The sequence below is a fragment of the Manis pentadactyla genome, chromosome 4, assembly GCF_030020395.1.
Source record: "Manis pentadactyla isolate mManPen7 chromosome 4, mManPen7.hap1, whole genome shotgun sequence".
NCBI classification, from domain to species: domain Eukaryota; kingdom Metazoa; phylum Chordata; class Mammalia; order Pholidota; family Manidae; genus Manis; species Manis pentadactyla.
This window is the reverse complement of record NC_080022.1, coordinates 141,024,276-141,045,261: the sequence shown is the minus strand read 5'-3', so window position 1 is coordinate 141,045,261 and position 20,986 is coordinate 141,024,276. Positions and strand designations below refer to the sequence as shown.

At 43.6% G+C, this 20,986-nt stretch overlaps 1 protein-coding gene across 1 annotated transcript in view; it reads right to left on the bottom strand.

Annotated features, from left to right (window-relative positions):
• Positions 1–20,727, bottom strand: part of PRPF8 (pre-mRNA processing factor 8) — a 32,288-nt gene extending 11,561 nt beyond the window's left edge. The window contains exons 1-24 of the mRNA XM_036906190.2: positions 20,613–20,727; positions 20,305–20,415; positions 19,649–19,817; positions 18,474–18,638; positions 18,174–18,392; positions 17,833–18,045; positions 17,579–17,704; positions 17,379–17,484; positions 16,224–16,414; positions 15,974–16,093; positions 15,695–15,884; positions 15,449–15,568; positions 15,204–15,338; positions 14,696–14,825; positions 14,136–14,332; positions 13,803–14,009; positions 13,514–13,677; positions 13,231–13,357; positions 12,920–13,112; positions 12,458–12,645; positions 12,057–12,295; positions 11,690–11,836; positions 11,312–11,522; positions 11,005–11,121 (exon numbers count right to left, since the gene is read on the bottom strand). Of these exons, the coding sequence (XP_036762085.1) occupies positions 11,005–11,121; positions 11,312–11,522; positions 11,690–11,836; positions 12,057–12,295; positions 12,458–12,645; positions 12,920–13,112; positions 13,231–13,357; positions 13,514–13,677; positions 13,803–14,009; positions 14,136–14,332; positions 14,696–14,825; positions 15,204–15,338; positions 15,449–15,568; positions 15,695–15,884; positions 15,974–16,093; positions 16,224–16,414; positions 17,379–17,484; positions 17,579–17,704; positions 17,833–18,045; positions 18,174–18,392; positions 18,474–18,638; positions 19,649–19,817; positions 20,305–20,404 (3,774 nt within the window). The 5' untranslated portion in view covers positions 20,405–20,415; positions 20,613–20,727. The remainder of the gene's footprint in view (positions 1–11,004; positions 11,122–11,311; positions 11,523–11,689; positions 11,837–12,056; positions 12,296–12,457; positions 12,646–12,919; positions 13,113–13,230; positions 13,358–13,513; positions 13,678–13,802; positions 14,010–14,135; positions 14,333–14,695; positions 14,826–15,203; positions 15,339–15,448; positions 15,569–15,694; positions 15,885–15,973; positions 16,094–16,223; positions 16,415–17,378; positions 17,485–17,578; positions 17,705–17,832; positions 18,046–18,173; positions 18,393–18,473; positions 18,639–19,648; positions 19,818–20,304; positions 20,416–20,612) is intronic.
• Between the last annotated feature and the right edge of the window lie 259 nt (positions 20,728–20,986).

Genomic DNA, 20,986 nt, shown 5'->3' with positions numbered 1-20,986 from the left:
TTCAAACAAAAGGAAAATAATAGCAGATAGAAATTTGGATCTATACAAAGTAATGAAGAACAATAGAAATAGTAAGTATGTAAGATGTAAAGACATTTTTGCTCATTTTACAATTTCTATAAAAGACATAAGCTTTTTACAAAGCAAAATTATTAAGTATTATGTTTATAATACAGGTACAATTAAAACATATGACAAAAATACTACAAAAAAATGCAAATGGAAGTATACTGTTGTAAGGTTCTCATACTATATATGAAATAATATCAGTAGTAGACTAATGGCCACAGAAGACTGTGATAAATCAGAGATGTATACTATAAATCCTAGAGCAACCAACTAAAAAAAACTGTATTAACATATGATAAAGGAGCCATGGACATACACTGGGGAAATGACAGCCTCTTCAACAGCTGGTGTTGGCAAAACTGGACAGCTACATGTAAGAGAATGAAACTGGATCATTGTCTAACCCCATACACAAAAGTAAATTCAAAATGGATCAAAGACCTGAATGTAAGCCATGAAACCATAAAACTCTTAGAAAAAACATAGGCAAAAATCTCTTGGACATAAACATGAGCGACTTCTTCATGAACATTATCTCCCCGGGCAAGGGAAACAAAAGTAAAAATAAACAAGTGGGACTATATCAAGCTGAAAAGCTTCTGTACAGCAAAGGACACCATCAATAGAACAAAAAGGTATCCTACAGTATGGGAAAATATATTCATAAATGACAGATCTGATAAAGGGTTGACATCCAAAATATATAAAGAGCTCACGCACCTCAACAAACAAAAAGCGAACAATCCAATTAAAAAATGGGCGGAGGAGCTGAACAGACAGTTCTCCAAAGAAGAAATTCAGATGGCCAACAGACACATGAAAAGATGCTCCACATTGCTAGTCATCAGAGAAATGCAAATTAAAACCACAATGAGATATAACCTCACACCAGTAAGGATGACCACCATCCAAAAGACAAACAACAACAAATGTTGGCGAGGTTGTGGAGAAAGGGGAACCCTCCTACACTGCTGGTGGGAATGTAAATTAGCTCAATCATTGTGGAAAGCAGTATGGAGGTTCCTCAAAATGCTCAAAACAAATACCATTTGACCCAGGAATCCCACTTCTAGGAATTTACCATAAGAATGCAGCAGCCCAATTTGAAAAAGACAGATGCACCCCTATGTTTACTACAGCACTATTTACAATAGCCAAGAAATAGAAGCAACCTAAGTGTCCATCAGTAGATGAATGGATAAAGAAGATGTGGTACATATATACAATGGAATATTATTCAGCCATAAGAAAACAAATCCTACCATTTGCAACCACATGGATGGAGCTAGAGGGTATTATGCTCAGTGAAATAAGCCAGGTGGAGAAAGACAAGTACCAAATGATTTTACTCATATATGGAATATAAGAACAAAGGAAAAACTGAAGGAACAAAACAGCAGCAGAATCACAGAACCCAAGAAAGGACTAATAGTTACCAAAGGGAAAGGGATTGCGGGGGTGGATGGGGAGGGAGGGAGAAGGGGGGGAAGAAGAAAGGGGGTATTATGATTAGCATGTATAATGTGGGGGGGCATGGGGAGGGCTGTGCAACATAGAGAAGACAAGTAGTGATTTTACAGCATCTTACTACACTGATGGACAGTGACTAATGGGGTATGTGGGGGGGACTTGGTGAAGGGGGGAGTCTAGTAAACATAATGTTCCTCATGTAATTGTAGATTAATGATAACAAAAAAAAATGTAGCTAATAGGCAGGGTGGAAATAAATTAAAATAATAAAAACTACTAATCCAAAAGAAAGCAGGAAAAGAGGAAGAAAAGCAGATAAATAAAAAACAAGATAACAAATTTAAACCTAAAAAAAAAAAAAAAAAAAAATTTAAACCTAACTATACTGTTATATTAAACTCATAATAATATTTAGACTGTCTGTAAGGCAAAGACTGTCAAACTTTCAAAAAATTTTTAAGAAGAGATCCAACTACGTGCTGTCTACAAGAAATTAACTTTATAAAGACAGGTTAGAAGTCAAAAGATGTAAAAAGATGTCCATGTAAACACAAAACAAAGCTTGAGCAGCACTATTGGTAACAAAATATAGACTTCTGAGCACAGAATATTACCAAGAATAAAGAAGGACATTTTATAATAATAAAGGAGTCAATTCATTAAGACAACATAATAATCCTAAATATATTATGTACCAAATAAGAGAGCTCCAAAATAAATGAAGCGCATGACCAATACATATTCCTTTTGGGACTATCAATGGAGTTGCCTGTATCTATAGAAGTGTCTGTGTGTTTGATAGCTGCAGAGCCCATTTCTAATTCCAGCTGTCTCTTCAGGAACATGATACAGCATTCCACTCCTCGGCCATCACCCAGACACAGATCCATGCTCCTCAGACAAAAGGTTAGTTAATTTGCATTTGGTATCAAGGCAATGGCTCTCCCTCCCCTAAACTTGCTAATATCCTGGATGACTCCTTGTTGGTTTTCATCTGTGAGCCAATTAGGGTCTGTTCAACAAAATGTCTTGACTATTTGCCTTTTTAAACAATCACAATCTAATAGTTACATAGGTAATTTTGTTTCAACTAAATTTTTTTCTTTTTAAGCTGGGCTGCTGCATTCTTTTTATTTCTTTATTTATATACTTTGGTACCATTAATCTGCAATTATATGAGTAACATTATGTTTACCAGACTTCAACTAAATATTTTAAAGATACCAGAGCAGCCTGAATTTCAGACATTCTTCCATGCTCAAAAAATACAGAATTTTCTTGAAAAATGTCATGTGGCTTTCTTTATGCTATAATCTTGGCTATAATCTTTAATAAAGTTAGCGGAACAGTGTCTCTGAAGAAAAAAAGGGAAGGGATGGACCTAAGTGGGAAAATTAATAAATCCACAACAGTTGAAAAACTGGAGATTTTCAACACTCCTCTCTCTGAGTAATTAATAGAAGTAGACAGAAAAGTAAAAAAATACAGGAAGACTTGAACACAACAGATGGGACCTTACTGATGTTTATAAACCACTACCCAACAGCAGCAGAATACAAATTCTTTTCAAGTTCACATGAGACAGTCACCATGACAGACTATAAATGGTAGATCATACAAGTCTTAAAATATTTGAAAAAAGTAAGATCATACAGAGTGTTTTCTGACCATAATGAAATTAAACTAGAAACTAACGGCAGAAAAATACCTGGAAAAGTCTTCAAAATCTTGAAAATTAAAGAGCCTATTTCTAAGAAGCATAAATAACCTATGAGTGAAAACAAGAACTTGCAAGGGAAATTAGAAAATATTTTTAATGGAATGAAAATGAGAACAGCCTATCAGAATTTGAGGGAAGCAGCTAAAGCAGTGGTCAGAGGGAAAAAATTTACAGCATTATCTACAGCACTGAAAGGTTCAAAACTGATCATCTAACCTTTACCTTAACAAACTAGAAAACTAAGAGCAAATTAAACCCAAAGTAAGCAAAGGAAAGAACTGTAAGAGCAGAAATCAATGAAAAAGAAAAAAAGCAACTCAATGAAACTAAAGCGGGCTCTTCAAATAGATCAATGAAAAAAGAAAGCAAACCAAAAATGCCAAATGACATAATCATGACTAAGTGAGGAATGTTTTCTGGACAATTACTGAAGTGAAAGATCACATTAGCTGAAGTTACAGATATTGCCTTGAGCAAACAGTAGTACTTAGGCAGGCAGGATGAAGGGACTGTGGAGTTTGAGGTTAACAGCCTGAACCAAAAATCACAAATGTTACAATGAGCATCTGGCTTGTGTTCACGATGAAACAACCAAGGCAGCACACCTGCAGCACAGTGGGCCAGGGGCCAGAATGGACTAAATCTGGGGGTAAAGGCAAACACACGCCTGAGTTTTAATAAGTTCTGACTATCTGGTTCTTGGAATTGCCAGTTGCATGGTTCGTATCACAGCACACAAGTTCTGCTGCAGTTATCAGTGCTTTAACCTGGAGGGGACCAAGTATGGATTCCCAAGGAGTACCATGTTCCTTTAAGAACAGAAGTTCCTGAAGATGGAGGAAGGCAAGGAGGAAAACAATAGTGACTTGTATGTTCTAGGTGCCGCGGTTAAGAACTTTACACATATTATGCCTTTAAGTCTTCAAAAAGGAGGCAAATTCAGTTTACAGAACCTGCTCATCAAAGTCTTGTTTAAATGTTCTAGCCTTGTTTCAGTTACAACTAGGACTGAAGAGAAGGGTCCTGCCTCCAAGCTTGGGCTAGTGCACTGCATTACCTAAAGCAAGAACCGGGGGAGCACGTGAAGTGGTGGGCACTAGTGATAAGAGTACAAGGAGAAGGACAATCTTAGAGGACAAGAACAGGGCCATAAGGTCCAGTCAACCTTGGAAGACCAAGAAATGTTATTACAAGAACAGCTTTACCTTCAAAACAGCAGTAGACTCAGATACTGAGAGGTGACTAGTGGTTATTATGGAGGAGGGGCTGGGGGGAGGGGAGGGGCAGGGGATAATGGAGAACATGCTCAGTGATTCTGTAACATCTTTCTACGCTGATAGATAGTAACTGCACTACAGTGGGTGAGGATTTAATGATATGGGTAACTGTTAAACCATTGTGTTGTAACGTTTGAAACCAATTGTAAGATTGTGTATCAATGATACTTTATTAAAAAAAATAAAAAATAACTGCTTTACCTTAACCCTCAGGAAACAAATTCCAATATTCTATCATCTGATCATAATCTCTGATCCCTCTGAGACCAAAAATTTATTAAGCAATTCATCAAGTAATAAAGCTTACTATATGCATTATTTAATTCTCACAAAAGCCCTTTGGAGCTAGGTAATATAGCAATATCCCCATTTTACAGATGAGGGAACCGAGGCCCCAAGTGGATGACTTTGGCCAAGTTCCCAACTAGTAATGCAGAGAGCTGTGAACCAAACACAGTTTGGCCCCCCGAATCTGTGCTTCTAACCAGTATAGTGAACTGAACCTTCCTAAACCCTGATAGTTCTCCATTACTCAGGCCCTAAACTCTCGCACATCTACTCTTGTTTCCTAGTCTTTTCCCCAAGGCCATTGGCCTCTTCCTTTTCTCCCCTCCCAGAATCCAGGATCCTGATGAGGCCAGCATGCTGATTTCCCGCATCCAATTCCTTACAACTCCACAACAGCCCTCTGGCAAAACCTCAATCCTAAATCACCACGATAACCTATCCACTTTTTCAATCCAATCACTGAGCAGCAATTATCTTCATTTTCTTGAAACCCATCCAGAGTACACAATCATATCATTCCCTAACCACTGTGCTCAAGTCCAACACCCCATGCCCCTCACTCCAGCCCAGGGAAAGCTGAAAAAACTTGAGATTTGTTATATAACATCCCACTAAACTTTTCTGTGTTCACATCTATCCAGACCTTCCTATCAGGTTCAGGGATGTTTCCCTCTGCTCACCCCTCCACTCTACCCCCACTCAACTCCTCTGGAACACTGTTCCATCACTTACCACACCTGTCTACCACACTCTAAACTGCCACTGGCTCCTTCTATATTTAAACATAACTCAGGTCACTCCCATTTAAAAATACCTGGCAGGTCCTAGCCACGGCAATCAGACAAAACAAAAAAATACAAGGAATCCAGATTGGTAAAGAAGAAGTTAAACTGTCACTATTTGCAGATGACATGATACTGTACATAAAAAACCCTAAAGATTCCACCCCAAAACTACTAGAACTGATATCGGAATACAGCAAAGTTGCAGGATACAAAATCAACACACAGAAATCTGTGGCTTTCCTATACACTAACAATGAACCAACAGAAAGAGAAATCAGGAAAACAACTCCATTCACAATTGCATCAAAAAAAATAAAATACCTAGGAATAAATCTAACCAAAGAAGTGAAAGACTTATACTCAGAAAACTACAAGTCACTCTTAAGAGAAATTAAAGGGGACACTAACAGATGGACACTCATCCCATGCTCCTGGTTAGGAAGAATTAATATCGTCACAATGGCCATCCTGCCCAAAGCAATATACAGATTTGATGCAATCCCAATGGAACTACCAGCAACATTCTTCAATGAACTGGAACAAATAATTCAAAAATTCATATGGAAACACCAAAGACCCCAAATAGCCAAAGCAATCCTGAGAAAGAAGAATAAAGTAGGGGGGATCTCACTCCCCAACTTCAAGCTCTACTATAAAGCCATAGTAATCAAGACAATTTGGTACTGGCACAAGAACAGAGCCACAGACCAATGGAACAGACTAGAGAATCCAGACATTAACCCAGACATATATGGTCAATTAATATTTGATAAAGGAGCCATGGACATACAATGGCGAAATGACAGTCTCTTCAACAGATGGTGCTGGCAAAATTGGACAGCTACATGTAGGAGAATGAAACTGGACCATTGTCTAACCCCATATACAAAAGTAAACTCAAAATGGATCAAAGACCTGAATGTAAGTCATGAAACCATTAAACTCTTGGAAGAAAACATAGGCAAAAACCTCTTAGACATAAACATGAGTGACCTCTTCTTGAACATATCTCCCCGGGCAAGGAAAACAACAGCAAAAATGAACAAGTGGGACTATATTAAGCTGAAAAGCTTCTGTACAGCAAAAGACACCATCAATAGAAGAAAAAGGAACCCTACAGTATGGGAGAATATATTTGAAAATGACACATCCGATAAAGGCTTGACATCCAGAATATATAAAGAGCTCACACGCCTCAACAAACAAAAAACAAATAACCCAATTAAAAAATGGGCAGAGGAACTGAACAGACGGTTCTCCAAAAAAGAAATACAGATGGCCAACAGACACATGAAAAGATGCTCCACATCGCTAATTATCAGAGAAATGCAAATTAAAACTACAATGAGGTATCACCTCACACCAGTAAGGATGGCTGCCATCCAAAAGACAAACAACAACAAATGTTGGCGAGGCTGTGGAGAAAGGGGAACCCTCCTACACTGCTGGTGGGAATGTAAATTAGTTCTACCATTGTGGAAAGCAGTCTGGAGGTACATCAAAATGCTCAAAACAGACTTACCATTTGACCCAGGAATTGCACTCCTAGGAATTTACCCTAAGAATGCAGCAATCAAGTTTGAGAAAGACCAATGCACCCCTATGTTTATTGCAGCACTATTTACAATAGCCAAGAATTGGAAGCAACCTAAATGTCCATCGATAGATGAATGGATAAAGAAGATGTGGTACATATACACAATGGAATACTACTCAGCCATAAGAAAAGGGCAAATCCTACCATTTGCAGCAACATGGATGGAGCTGGAGGGTATTATGCTCAGTGAAACAAGCCAAGCAGAGAAAGAGAAATACCAAATGATTTCACTCATCTGTGAAATATAAGTACAAAGGAAAAACTGAAGGAACAAAACAGCAGCAGAATCACAGAACTCAAGAATGGACTAACAGGTACCAAAGGGAAAGGGACTGGGGAGGATGGGTGGATGGGGAGGGATAAGGGGGGGGGAGAAGAAGGGGGTATTAAGATTAGCATACATGGGGGGGTGGGAGAAAGGGGAGGGCTGTACAACACAGAGAAGGCAAGTAGTGATTCTACAACATTTTGCTATGCTGATGGACAGTGACTGTAAAGGGGTTTATAGGGGAGACCTGGTATAGGGGAGAGCCTAGTAAACATAATATTCATCATGTAAGTGTAGATTAATGACACCAAAAAAAAGAAAATAAAAGGCAGTTCCTGTGTGGTGACCTCCAATTAGTTCTACACAAGGGTATAAAGGGCATATAAAAGTGTAGGCAAAGGGCCTGTTTGTGTTTATACAGAAGATCAAAGCCTAATTGGGCTACCCCGAAAATCAACTAAGATACGATGTGAAAAAGAACTTCCAACATCAGCACTCTCTGGAAGACTCATGCCAGAAGATGATCATCAAAAAACCCCAACAAAGATCCACGCACTGCTACAGCTGTAGATGCACTCATCCCACCAGTTCCTGGACTTGCCATGGGAATGAAGGAGGAGATATCTAAGCTGGCCTGTGCATACAGTAAAACAACAAATTTGACTAGATCTATACTGTTGGAACTCAACCAAGAATTAGGAGAAGTGCAAACTGTAGCGCTCCAAAATCTTACAACTACAGACTATTTACTGTTAAAAGAACATATGGGATGTGAACATTCCCCAGGAATGGGTTGTTTTAATTTGTCTGATTTCTCTCAGACTGTTCAAGTTCAGTTGGACAATATCCACCATATCATAGATAAGTTTTCACAAATGCCTAAGGTGCCTAACTGGTTTTCTTGGTTTCACTGGAGATGGCTGGTAATTACAGGTATGCTTTGGTTATGTAACTATACTCCTATTATGTTAATGTGTGTGCGCAATTTAATTAGTAGTTTAAAACCTGTACATGCTGAAGTTACTCTACAAGAAGATATGTCAAAGAAATAATCAATCTTCCCATGTTTTCCTCCACCTGCTACTTCTATAGCTTTTCTTCTTCCTTCCTAATTACAACCCTTAAATAGAATTCGTGCCTCATATCAAACTTACTGAGTAGCATAATTCTTCCAAGTGGTAAAGATACCTCAAGACAAATGCTGGGCATAGAAGCCACAGGGCATAAATATGGAAAGAAGTAAAAAGCTAACCTTTTCAAACAATAAGGCTTCTCTCTCACTTACCAACTTTACATTTCCCTGTATGGCTCCGGCAGATAACTGGTTAGCCAGAGACGGGTAAGATTCCTCAAGGGAGGAACAACCTAAGACAGGCACAGTCGCAGGGGGGCCATCAGGTGAGAAATTGGGGATCAACAGAGGTGAGGCTTAGAACCTCACCCCCCCTGTTCTGAGAGAAATCTTCTGCATACGTGGATGTTTTATTGCCCTTGTCTAGCTTGGATTAATACTTAGCCTATAGGCACACACCTGATCATCTACATTTGCTCTCTTACAACACTAAACTATGTTTTCTACCTTTATCTTGTATCTACCTACCACTTCAGCATCTTATTAAAAATAATAATAATAAAGAGACAAATGTGGTATCCACATATAAATCAAGTATAAAAATCAAATGAGTATTCATATTTGAACTGTTTATAGTTCATAATGCATGAGCAAAACCGAAAGTTTCTGTGATGGCTGCCCTTGTACTGTTCACCATGTAACTTATTCATTATGTAAGAATTTGTTCTCCATGTAAGAACTTGTTTGTTATGCTTCAGAAGATTGGAGACTGACGAAAATTAGGCTTGGGGTGGATTAATGATTGTGCATTGAGCATTGACTCCCCTATACAGAATTTTATTGTTGTTAACAACCATTTGATCAATAAATATGAGAGATGCCCTCACAAAAAAAAAAAAAAAAGTGCACACTTCCAATTGTAAAATAAATGAGTAACCGGGATGTAATGTATAGCATAAGGAATATAGTCAAAATATTGTAACAACTTGGTATGGTGATAGCTGGTAGCTAGAATTATCATGTATGTAAATGTTGAATCACTGTGTTGTACACCTGAAAGTAATGTAATATTGTGTGTCAACTACCCTTCAATAAAAAATAATTATCTACAAAAAAATTAAAATAAAAAAAAAATAAAAATACCTGGCTTCATTTCTATCTCCTTCTAGGTGGCATCTAATGTCCTTCCTCCTCTTACTCCAGCTCTGGAAAATACACAGTCCTCGCTGTCTCCACTCCCTTACTTCCCATAAAGACTTGACCACTGCAATCTGACTTCTATTCTGGCTATTTCTGAAACATCTCTTGCTAAGGTCACCAATGACGTCCTGACTGTCAAATCCAATGGACATTTTTCAGGCCTTATCTAACTGAAACACACTTAGGCAACTGACACTGTTAAGTGTTCACCCCAATTCCTGACAGCCTTGGCTCCCATGACCTGACACTGTCCCAGTCTGGCCATATTGCTGCTCAGCTTTCACTATAGTTCCAAACTCATCCCTGGGCTCTTCTCACTCCTTACACTCCCTGGATAATCCAGCTCACTCTTGAGCTTTCAACCACCTCCTTTGTGCGGACTCCTAAATCTACATCTTCAACCCAGCCATCTTCTCTCCAAGCTTCAGACTGCATGGAATCTCCACCTGGACATCCTACAGGATGTCTTACTTTCTCTACTGCTCTTACTTTCTCATATCATTCCTTTCCCTGGAGCTTCAAACTCATAGTATTTTTCACCAAATCTAAGAGAGCACCAATTTAAGAAGAACCACTAAGGGGAAAAAAAATAAATCCACACACACATTTATCTTGGAATTGAAGAAACATGATACAATTAAACACCTGCTGGACACCTCCATCTGAATGTTCTCAGGAACCTCAACCTTTTTACATTCTAAACTACATTCACTTAACTTCCCTCCTAAGCCTGCCTTTCTTCTTGAAGTCTTCCACTTGGTGGTACCAAGAGCTAGTCATGCATGCCAAAAACTGAATGTTTTTTATTTCTTCTTCCTTTCCCTCTGGCATCCCTCCAAAATGAAGCTCTGCTGATTTTACCTGCTAACTACTTTAAAATCTGTTCCCCTCCTTACCTCTACTTTCACCACTCTCATCATTTTTATCTGGACTTCAGCAGTACTCCCCACACCTGATCTCCCATCCTGTTCCTCTAAATCCACCTTCCCCAAAGATGTGAACCACCTAACACAGAATCCAACTTCTACTCTGGCCTTAACTTACAGTCAGCACAACCACACTGGAGTAGGCCGCAGAATTCCTCCAGGGAGTTCTCAGAAACTAGCTGCACTGATTTGACACTCTATGTTGCTGTACCACAAAGCATGGAGAAGACTGGTATACTGAGGAAAGCTGGGAAGAAAGGACAGCAAACCAGGGAAGAGTTAAAGGGATGTGAGATGGACCTGAGAGAGATGGGGCTGACTGCCTTGCATACCTTGGTGAAGGTGGTAGAGCCAGAGGCCATCAGAATTTGACGCACACGATTGTGGAAGCGCTGCATTGACTCATCGTCCACACGCAGGAAACACTGAGCTGTCCGTTCCTTAGTAACCTAAACCACAGGGTCAAGGTTAATTTGTCTCCCCCCAGTACTGCCACAGGACCAAGGACTACCTCTGACCACCACTAAGCCCTGCCCGCCCAACAAGGCGGACTGATACGGTGTCCTGCTGCTACTCAACCCCATTCTCCTCGGAGGTACAGTGTGGCAATGCTACTCTTACCCCCTTTCCGGGCTGTACCTCATTCTGTAGGTTCCAGACCCCATCCTTGTGGGTGAACTCCTCATAGCTGGTACGGCATTTAGGCAGGATGCGGCACTCAAAGCCACACATGTTGAATAGCAGGTTGGGGTTGTCCTTACTGTACACAGACACGAAGCTATTCTCCCACTGAACTGTAGTCACAGACCGTGGCAGACGGTTCTTGATGTCCCAGAACACTGCCCGACCCCTGCCCACAGAGAACACAGGGTCAATCAGTCCCCTGGCAAAACTTCCCTTCAAAAGCTGGACTGGTGATATCTCACCCAGGACACAACCTCATAAATCCCTCTAATTGTTCTCTGGATGCCTCAGGCTGATGTCCTTCCAACCCCCGCAGCCCCAACTTATACTCACAAGTTAACATCATGCTTCATGAGGCGCATGCGGGCATCTCGGGGCCAGCACTTCTTATTGTTATAGCCAACGATGTTCTCATTGTTGGGGTCAGGGTGTTCTGTCAGGTAACGCTGGATCAGGTCCCGAGCCTCATCAGCTGTGAACCTACACCAGGCAAGGTACTGCTGAGGCCCAAATGCACTGGAAAGCCATGAAACTCACAGCTCCACAACCCACCCCTGACCCCCATGTCCCTCAGATTTCACTCCATTTTAGAGCCTTCACCCAGCAGCAGGTCAACTAAGGCAAAATGGCCACCTTACCAGGCCAGACACAGGCATAGGCCTCAATGCCCGTAAGGCTAAGAAGCCAGGCAAGCACTCACCTGAAGAAAATGTGGATGCGATCAATGTATCTGCAGAAGAGACGGATGGGGTGGGCAGCCTCCGTGGCTATGTCCTGGAAACTGAGAAAGTCATTTGGCATCTGAGGGGGCCCAGCCATCTCACTGGCCCGGTGCAGTCCCAACACAAGCAAATCCATCACCAGGCCATAGTACTGCACGATGAATGAGGCAAACTGCAGGCCTCTGATGATACCGTATGAATTCGTGTGGTTCATGTCCTAGAAGAGAGACTTAACTCTTAACAACTCTTATGCCACAGCCACATCTCAAGCTTCTCCAGGTCCTATCCTCTTACGTTCTCCCCTCAACAAATTCTAATTCAGGGGGCCAAACTCTCCCAACCCCCACAAATTCTTTGCTACCCTGTCCCCAAGACACACCTTATAGTTGATGACGACGTTGTTCTTGGCTGTCATGTAGTCAGCTATGTTGTGGTCTACAATGAGTCGCAGCAACCTATTAAGCAGGGTCAAGTCGATCTTTTCATACATCTTCTCAAAGCGTGATTCCAGCATGACATTGCACTCACCCTCACTTGTCTCCCACACATCCTGTAGGTTATTGATGCCTGAGGAGTAGGCAAGACAGGAATCCAGGTGGTTAGAAATTCCCTCCGGGTAGTGCCTACAGAAGCTATCGCGCTCCACGATGCAGGCACTACCACTCCTTTCATTCATCTGGATCTCTGGGAGAGTTAGCTTTGCTCAGGTTAACATCAACACTACTTCCCTGCAACATGCAGGTACCATGTCAACAACAGTAAATATTACCACCTGGATGAGAATTCTGATGTAGAACTCAATCCACCTCTTTCATCAGGAGCAATCCAAGGGAAGTTTTACCTTGGCACCACTTGTACACAAGCAGAGGGGGTGGTTCTGTGTCAGCAGGCTTGATCCAAGGTGGGAAAAGGCGGCGCTTGTCAGCTTCATACCACAGGTACTGGTCCAGGTAAGCATCGGTTATCTTCTCCAGTGGCTCTACATCATACACTGGCACCAGGTGGCTATAGAGATCCATGAACTCAATGCCTACCTGTGGGACAGAGAAGCTGGCTCACAGCAATCCGCAGATCACCTGAGGCAACCTGTCACCATGAGCGCCACAAGCAAACAGCAGAGCCAAAGAAAACTTGGGGGGGCATCTCACTCACTTCTTTAAAGGCTCTCTGTGTGAGGAGGTGACGCTTGATGCGGGACAGTGCCTCGTGGGGGTTGTCATAGGCTTGTTCGATCAGACCTAGCTCCTCCCTCTGAGACTGGTTTAAGCGAGACTTCACACTGACAAGGCAACAGGAAAGGTGAATGGAAAAACCAAGAGGGAGCCAAACCCAAGAAGGACAGAGGCTAAACCTTCTGCCCTCGGACTCCTGGCAATGACGCTATGCCCCCCCAGCTGTCATCTTCCCACAGGAAGTTACCTACTCTGCTCCTCACCTGTAAGCTTCCTTGAGCCGCTCCAAAGCCAAGATGAGCAACTTGGTGTCATGCTTGTAGGACAGCGGGGGGAATGGGATGGGGGAGAACCTCCGGCTTTCCAGCCAATGCACCGTGGTGGTATACACAGCCACTGCTTCCTCTGCTGTGATGTAAGGCCCATCCTGCCAGGCAGCCATGACAATTAGCCTCCCACTATAGCCCAATCCCTCCAGGAATAAGGCATGGTCCCAACGACAGCCCACACTCCTGCCCACCTCCCACACCCAGCCCAGCCCCGCTGCCCAACCTTCAGGTAGTTGTGTTGCCTCTCCTGTTCTGCCTTCAAGTAGAGCCGAGTGAGGCGGCCCAGGTTCTTTTTGCAAACAGTCTTGTCCACAGTAGCCCCACGGCGGATCCGTTCTCGGTTATAGTGGGCAGTGTTGGTCCACCAGTCAGCCTTAGCCTTCACATATCGAAGGATCATATTTTCTATGGGTGTTGGCAGCCCAGGGACCTGAAAGGGCAAAAGGCATGATGAGAAAGTTATGGGTGACACATGACCCTGTAACGGAGTCTGGGAGTGGTAATCCTAACCCCAGGAAGTTGAGTTCTATGCCTCCTCAGAGTGAGAGACACCCACCTTCCAGGGAATGTTGGCCTTCCAGCAGCGCCAGGCTTCACTGAGGTGCTGCAGGATCGTCCGGGCCTTGTTCTGTTTGATCCCCTCAGGCATCATGTCCAGAATGTCATGCATCACAGCTGCCCGAAGCTCAAGGTCAAAATGCGACTCCACTCGCTGCTTTGTTACGGTTTTTGCCACTCCCTTCGAGTGTCGGCCTAGAAATGAAAGTGATTAAAAAAGTCTCTCCCCTCGTGTCCCCCTCACTAACCAATCACACTGAAATCAGTGGGCATAACGTGTCCATGTGCCCAATATATGCAAAAAGACAAACCTGCTAAGATATTCACAACCATACTTTAGAGGAACTTCTATCCTGCAAAAAAAGCACCATATCCTCAATGCTCCAGCAAGAGGCCCAAGAAACAGAATGTTAGGACAGGCTCATGGGCAAATGGGACTTCCAGGCAAACCAATAGGAAGGGACTCCCAAGAGCCTCAAAGAAGGGCAAGGGGACTGAACACAACACACATGACCTACCTTGACATGATAAGGGGAGATAAAAGAGTAAACCACTAACCTTCAAACTGCCGGGCCAGAAGGTTGCCCAGCCACCTCTCCAACAAAGGGGTGATACCCCGCATGAAGAACAGCCAGACCCTCCAGCCAGCAGCCCAGAAGCCACAGCCAGGACCCTTTCCCACGGGGCCCTATGATGCCAAGCAGAAACCAAGGATACAAATTAGCAATTCCTTTAGATAACAACAGAGAAGTGGGCAGAGACGGGGCAGGAAGAGCACCATGGATGGCAATGAAAGGAAAAAAGGAAAAACTCTGGGATCTCAACATCTAAAATGGAGTGAATGAAAATTTTTTTTAAGTCAGAAATTTTAAAGCAGAAACCAGTACTGAGATTCCCTCTTTAGACCTAAAGGTGGCTTTTGGGGAGAGTGTTGAGATTTACTAGGAGAAATCAGCAATGACACACTCAGAGCCTCTCTCCAAATACATCCCTGGGAGGAGCCCTGACTAGATGTAAAAATTAAAAGTGTATCAGAAACAGTGAGCATATGAGGGCAGGGTCCCACCGTGTTGAAGCGGTAATAGATGAGATGCTTCAGGTCCTTGCACATGCGAATCTGCCTCATCAGCTTGTACTTGTACCGGTACATGCCCGTCAGCTGCCCCACATGGGCAAAGATATACTGCAACCCATCTGCCAGCTGTAACACAATTGCCGTCAATTGTTTTAAGCTAGAACTAGCGCCACAGTCCACCCAGGATTCACCCACCTTCCCCATCTGGGGCAGGGACTGGGCATACACAGCCTCACCTGGAAGGCATCCACATTGCCCAATCGATACTGCACATGACTATCCACCACCAGCTTAGTTAAACGCAGGACTTCTCGACACAGATGGAAAGCATTCCCAAAACGAGATTTCTTTCTTTCCTGGACAAAATGCCAAGACAGAAAAACATTCATTAGCAATGTTCCTGACTGCATGTATACCTAAAGGCAAGAGCAAAACCAGCCAGTCCTCAAGCCCAGGATACCCTTAAGGTCCAGTGCAGGTACCTTGGTGGTGAGCGTCTTGACAGGCTTGAGGTTAAAATTGTAATCCAAGTGCAGATAGTTGAGGTTTTTACGGTGAATGAGAAGGTTGAGCATGTTGTAGCCCTGGCGGCAAACCTGTAGCCCCACTTCCACCCAGTCCAGTTTTGTAGACTGAAAGAATTTGGTGGCTTTGAAGGAGCGGAACAGATACCTGGGGTGGGAATGAGAAGGGTTGAAAGTTAGCTTCCTGATAATCTTTGGAACAAAGGAAGTCTGAGCATGGGCCCTCAGGCACCTTACCTCTTCTTTTGGGCTTTAGGGGGCCGGTGCTTCAGCGCATTCAGCACGTAGTACTTAAGCAGCTTCTGGTAGGAGACCCGCACTTTCACGGGCTGCCCAGCAGGACAATGCTCCCTATACCTGGGAAAACATACCCACCAGAGCTTGGCTCATGTCTCCTTCAAGCCACTCTGATATAGGCTGTGTGCCTACTCAGATGGGAGTCTTTTTTCTATACATCTACTATCATCCCCCCAGGGAGAAGTCTTACCAGTTCTTGACAAGGGGGATGTCTAGAGCCCGGCGAGTGCGACCAGAGCGCAGGTTGAAGGGCCGTGGAGCCCACAGCAGGGCAATGCCGTTTGCTGTATTGTCTGTGTAGAGGGGTGTGTCCTTCAGGAAGGGCTCCACAAACTCTGGGAGCTCAAACTCTTCGTCATCGTCCGGCAATGGCTCTTGGCTCTGAAAGAAGAACCCCCAAGGGTTCAGCTCCCGCTCATCTAGGCAGAGAACTGGGAAGAGAGGGAAACTCTCCGGGGCCAAGCAGTGGCTGCATCTGCCATAGAAGCTGGGCTGCCTCACAAGAGAAGCCCTAAAGGGCCAGGGCAGAGGAGGCCTAGGGAGCAAAGAACTAGCCAGGGCCAACCAGGAAAGCAAGGATCACTCCTCACACCCCAACTGGCTCACCACCAAAGGCCTCCCAAAGGAGCCCCAGTAAGAGGTAACCATTGCAATCACCTCTTGCCCAAGCTCCAAAAACGGCTTGAGCAAGATGTGCTCATGTTAAGAACACAATGGAATATAGATCAACATCAAAAACATTATTTCAAGTGTAAGAAGTCAGTCAGAAAAGATCACATACATATCAAGTATGATTCTATTTATATGAAGTGTCCAGAATAGGCAAATCTATAGACACAAAACAGACTGTAGCAGTTTTCCTAGGCAGGGGAGACTTTGGGAAAATGTAAAGTAACTGCTAACAGGTACAAGGTTTCTTTTTAAGGGTGATGAAAAAATATTCTAGAATTGCCTGTGGTGATAGCTGAAAAATCCATGAATAAAGTAAAAAACCGACGACTGAATTATATACTTTAAATGGGTGAATTGCATGGTATGTAAACTATACCTTAATAAAATGATTTAAGCAGCAGAAAAGCACTATGGGAACAGACCAGAATAGACTATGAGGTCCCAAAGGAGTAACAGCAAGCCCAAATGGATGATCACAGAAACCTAGATTATACCAATCAATAACCTGGTTTGAACCAAGTGCTCAATTCCCAAATTAGCTTATAGCTCAAGGGAAGCACTTAACACGATGGAAAACATGTCTTCCTCTACCTAAATTTTTATCTAGTAACGCTTTCTAGTCACCATCAGGAAATTTCTCTTGGAAGCGCTGAAGTCAAATGTCCCTTCTCACCTTGACAGAGTGCCTATGGGAAATTGGGTTGATCAAAGGATCAAAGTAGAAGGCTGGCAAATCAGGATCCTCAGTTTTGATGAACACAACATTAGGAGTGTGGTACCTAAAATCAAAGAAGAGTCAGCCATGGTTCTCCTGCTCTGGCCCAACCTAAATGCCAGCCTTCTCCTCCCCGCCAACTGTGTTCTAGCTCTCACCAGGTGAGGTGGACATGGTGTGGAAGGTTGTTGTACAAGTAAGGAAACGCAATCTTGTATTCAGTGCGGATAGGCTGCCGAATGATGATCTTATTAATATCATTGAATTCATTCCAGTCTTCATCCCTAAGGTACAAAATCAAGGATGAGCAGACTTGTTCTCCTAGTTGTAGAAACTACAATGCAACCTTAAGGATCAAGATTAGATTTTATTCAACCCAAGGTGCCTAAATCTCCTACTCTCTCCAACTTACTGTAGGTTGATGTCTCGAACAAGGGGTTCAAATTTGGGGCCTCCAGGAATGGCCATATTGAGTGCCTTGGAGGTAAAGAAGGCCTTCAAATCAAACAGATAGAAGTAATTATCATCTACCAGGTCTGTCAGGAGCTGATTGGCAAGGCGGTAGAGAGTGGACATCATGGGCAGTGTGAACTGCCAGCGCTGGTATGTGGAGCCATTCACATACCTAGGGAAAAAAAGAGACCCAAGTCAAGCAGGTGTACTAGCTCACCAAGCCATACTACCTATTGCTCTCCCAGGATGCCTAAGACTTCTGAAACTGTCACAGGAATGGTAATTCCAATCATCACTCACTTCCGGCTATCCCTCAGTGGCTGATGGTCATAAAACCAGTCCAACACAGGAGCATCCTCCTCAGGGTCCAGCTCTAGCTGAATGGCCTCCAGTGGCTCAACATCTAGGATGTTGTCAGCATAGTCCAAAGGCGGCTCCTCATCATCAAAAGGGGGGAAACGCATCCTCTTGAAATGCCTTCTGTCTCTCTTTTCTCGGCGCATCATAATCCACATTGACCTGGAAACCAACAATGTCACACAAGTTTCCATCCACTGCCCCCCAACCACCACACAGAGACCATATTCCAGTCCTTCTCACCCCCACTGGGAAATGTAGACGGGTTCAATGACCCAGGGAATCTCATTGACAAAGGAAATGGCTCCAGTGATGTGGTATAGCACAGGCACATCTCGAATCTGCTCCCAAGGCATAGGCATGTTCTCCAAGAGTTTGAGGACTGCGTGGGGCATGTACTTGAGGGCACTGCAACATCAGAAGACAAGAGGATTAGAATGACGAGAAGGGCATTCTGCTACCTGTGACATGCAGAGAAGCCACATGGTATCACAGTACATTCCACAGACAACCCCACCCTATAGTCCAAACTCCCAAACCTAGCACACAGGCCTTCCACGGCTAGGAACTCTGCCTCCCCCATGCTTCTTAAAAACTTCATAGTCCTAAGACACTGAGTATCAGTTCCTATAAATCAACAGCTGACCCTCTAAAGAGAGCTTTTAGGCTACCACATGTTCTATTTTCTTTTTAACTTCCCATAAATAATAGCAATATAGTATTCACCATACTTCTTTACTGTAACCATTTGTCATGCCACTAGACTGCAAGCTCCAGAAAGGTCATTATTTCCAGTTCACTGCTATATCCCTAGTAATGTTCTCAAAATAAATATATATATACTATACATATAGACAGATATACTTACTTTATATATTACATATATATATATATATATTTTTTTTTTTGCTATTTAAGTAAAACCCCCAAGGCTGTCTTAGACCGGTTCATCAAGTAGCTGACATTTGGAAAAAAAGGTTTGTTAAGGCATTGTACCTGTCCTCAGTCAGCTTGGGGCCATAGATAAATAGGAGTACAGAGGCCTCAGGAGTTAAATATGCTGAACCTCAGAATTCTGCTCACTGAAGCAACACAAACTCAGTGTCCTGCTCTGGGCTTCAACTAATTCAAAGATAGGGACATCTTATAGCATCAGCAGGACAAGTTAAAACTCCAGAAACTCCAGTCCCAGATCAAGAAGAAAAATTAAGGCAGCAATGAACGTAAGTGGAACTTTCGATCTGGAAATTATCATAGAATCCTAGTGTCTTTTTCCCATCTCTTCTAACCATCAAGATGGGCTGTCATAGAAGATTCCTGCCTCAGTAACAGAGCAGCTATCCAGGACTGCAACCTATGGGACAGGGAAAAGGGGAAGAGGCCAAACTCTGAATGAAACGATTCCAGATGTTCCTTACCCTAAGTAGACCCTTTTGTCATGGCGAAACTTCCTGTTGGTCATATCTCCATGGTCCCGAATGATTTTTCTGACATGTTCTGGGGGCATGTCTTCCTTCTGAGCATCCACAAATCCAAACTTCCGCTTTTCGGCATAGCGCTTGGCCTGCAATTGCTGCCATTTCCGGGCTATAAAGACACCTTAGTAAAGGACTGCACACCCACAGCCCCGTCATGCCCACTTCTTGCTCTGGAGTAAGCTTGGATCAGGATGTATGAGGAAGGAATGGGCACAGAGCAGAGCACTCCTGGCCAATCCTCCTGTCATCTCACTCTGCGTTATTTTTTCCTTCATAGCTTTTTTGACTGACTGACCTGGTTACAGATTCTTACTTTTTTTTTTACTATCTCCCTCCTAACAACTTAAACACCATAATGGAAAGGTTTCTGTTTTCACTGATCTTGTATTCCCACTGCTTGGATCAGTGCCTGCAAATAACAAACGTTTTTAAAGTCTTGACCAGACGAAAAAATAAATGGGGCTAATAAGTGAACAGACTCCTCAAGTTTTGACACTTGCCGAAAGAGGAAAAGGAGCACACCCGCTGCGCGCCCGCGCACACCCGCCCCCTCACGTCTCCCGCCCGCAGGCGCCGCGCCCGCACGCGCTCTTCACCTTTCTCCTGCAGCTTCTCCTCCGACATATAGTCCGGCAGCGGGGCGAGAGGGCCGGGCACCGGGTTGCCCGGCCCTCGGTAAGGAAATACTCCGGCCATACCCGGAGATTCTGGAGGGCGACGGAAGAAAAACAATTAACAAGCAACAGGCCCAGGCTCACCAAAGTGTCGAGACCTCCGGCCTGCCATCCTGCCCTGCTCAGAGTACGCCCAGTCCTGCAAAGCCCAAAACCCCTAACCGCTCAGCCCGACTGCACCAGCCTTCCTGCAGCCCGGTCCTTAAAGTCCACCACGCATCCCTACAGACCCTCACAAAGACGCCCGTTTTCTTCGCAGCGCAATGGCGACAAGCTTACGTCCGCTCTGCGTTCCCACCGCAGGGAAGTGCGCAGCCCGCGTTCAGCAGTCTGCCCAATAGGCGCCGATGTACTCTGACGGATTAGAGAGCTCACCAATTAGTTTCATATCTAGTCGGAGGGGGCGGGTTCATAGGCGGAAGGCTTCGAACGCAAGCCCCGCCTCCCGGATCTTAGGCTGCCTCTGCGGAAGCATAGCAGACGCGTTTCGCCGTGTAACTGGTGTTTGGCGTCCCAATGTGCCCCAGAGAACTAAGCTTACAGAGTTTTAATAACTCTTCCAGATTTGCACATTATTCTGTGTCTGTGTCATAAATGTAGACTT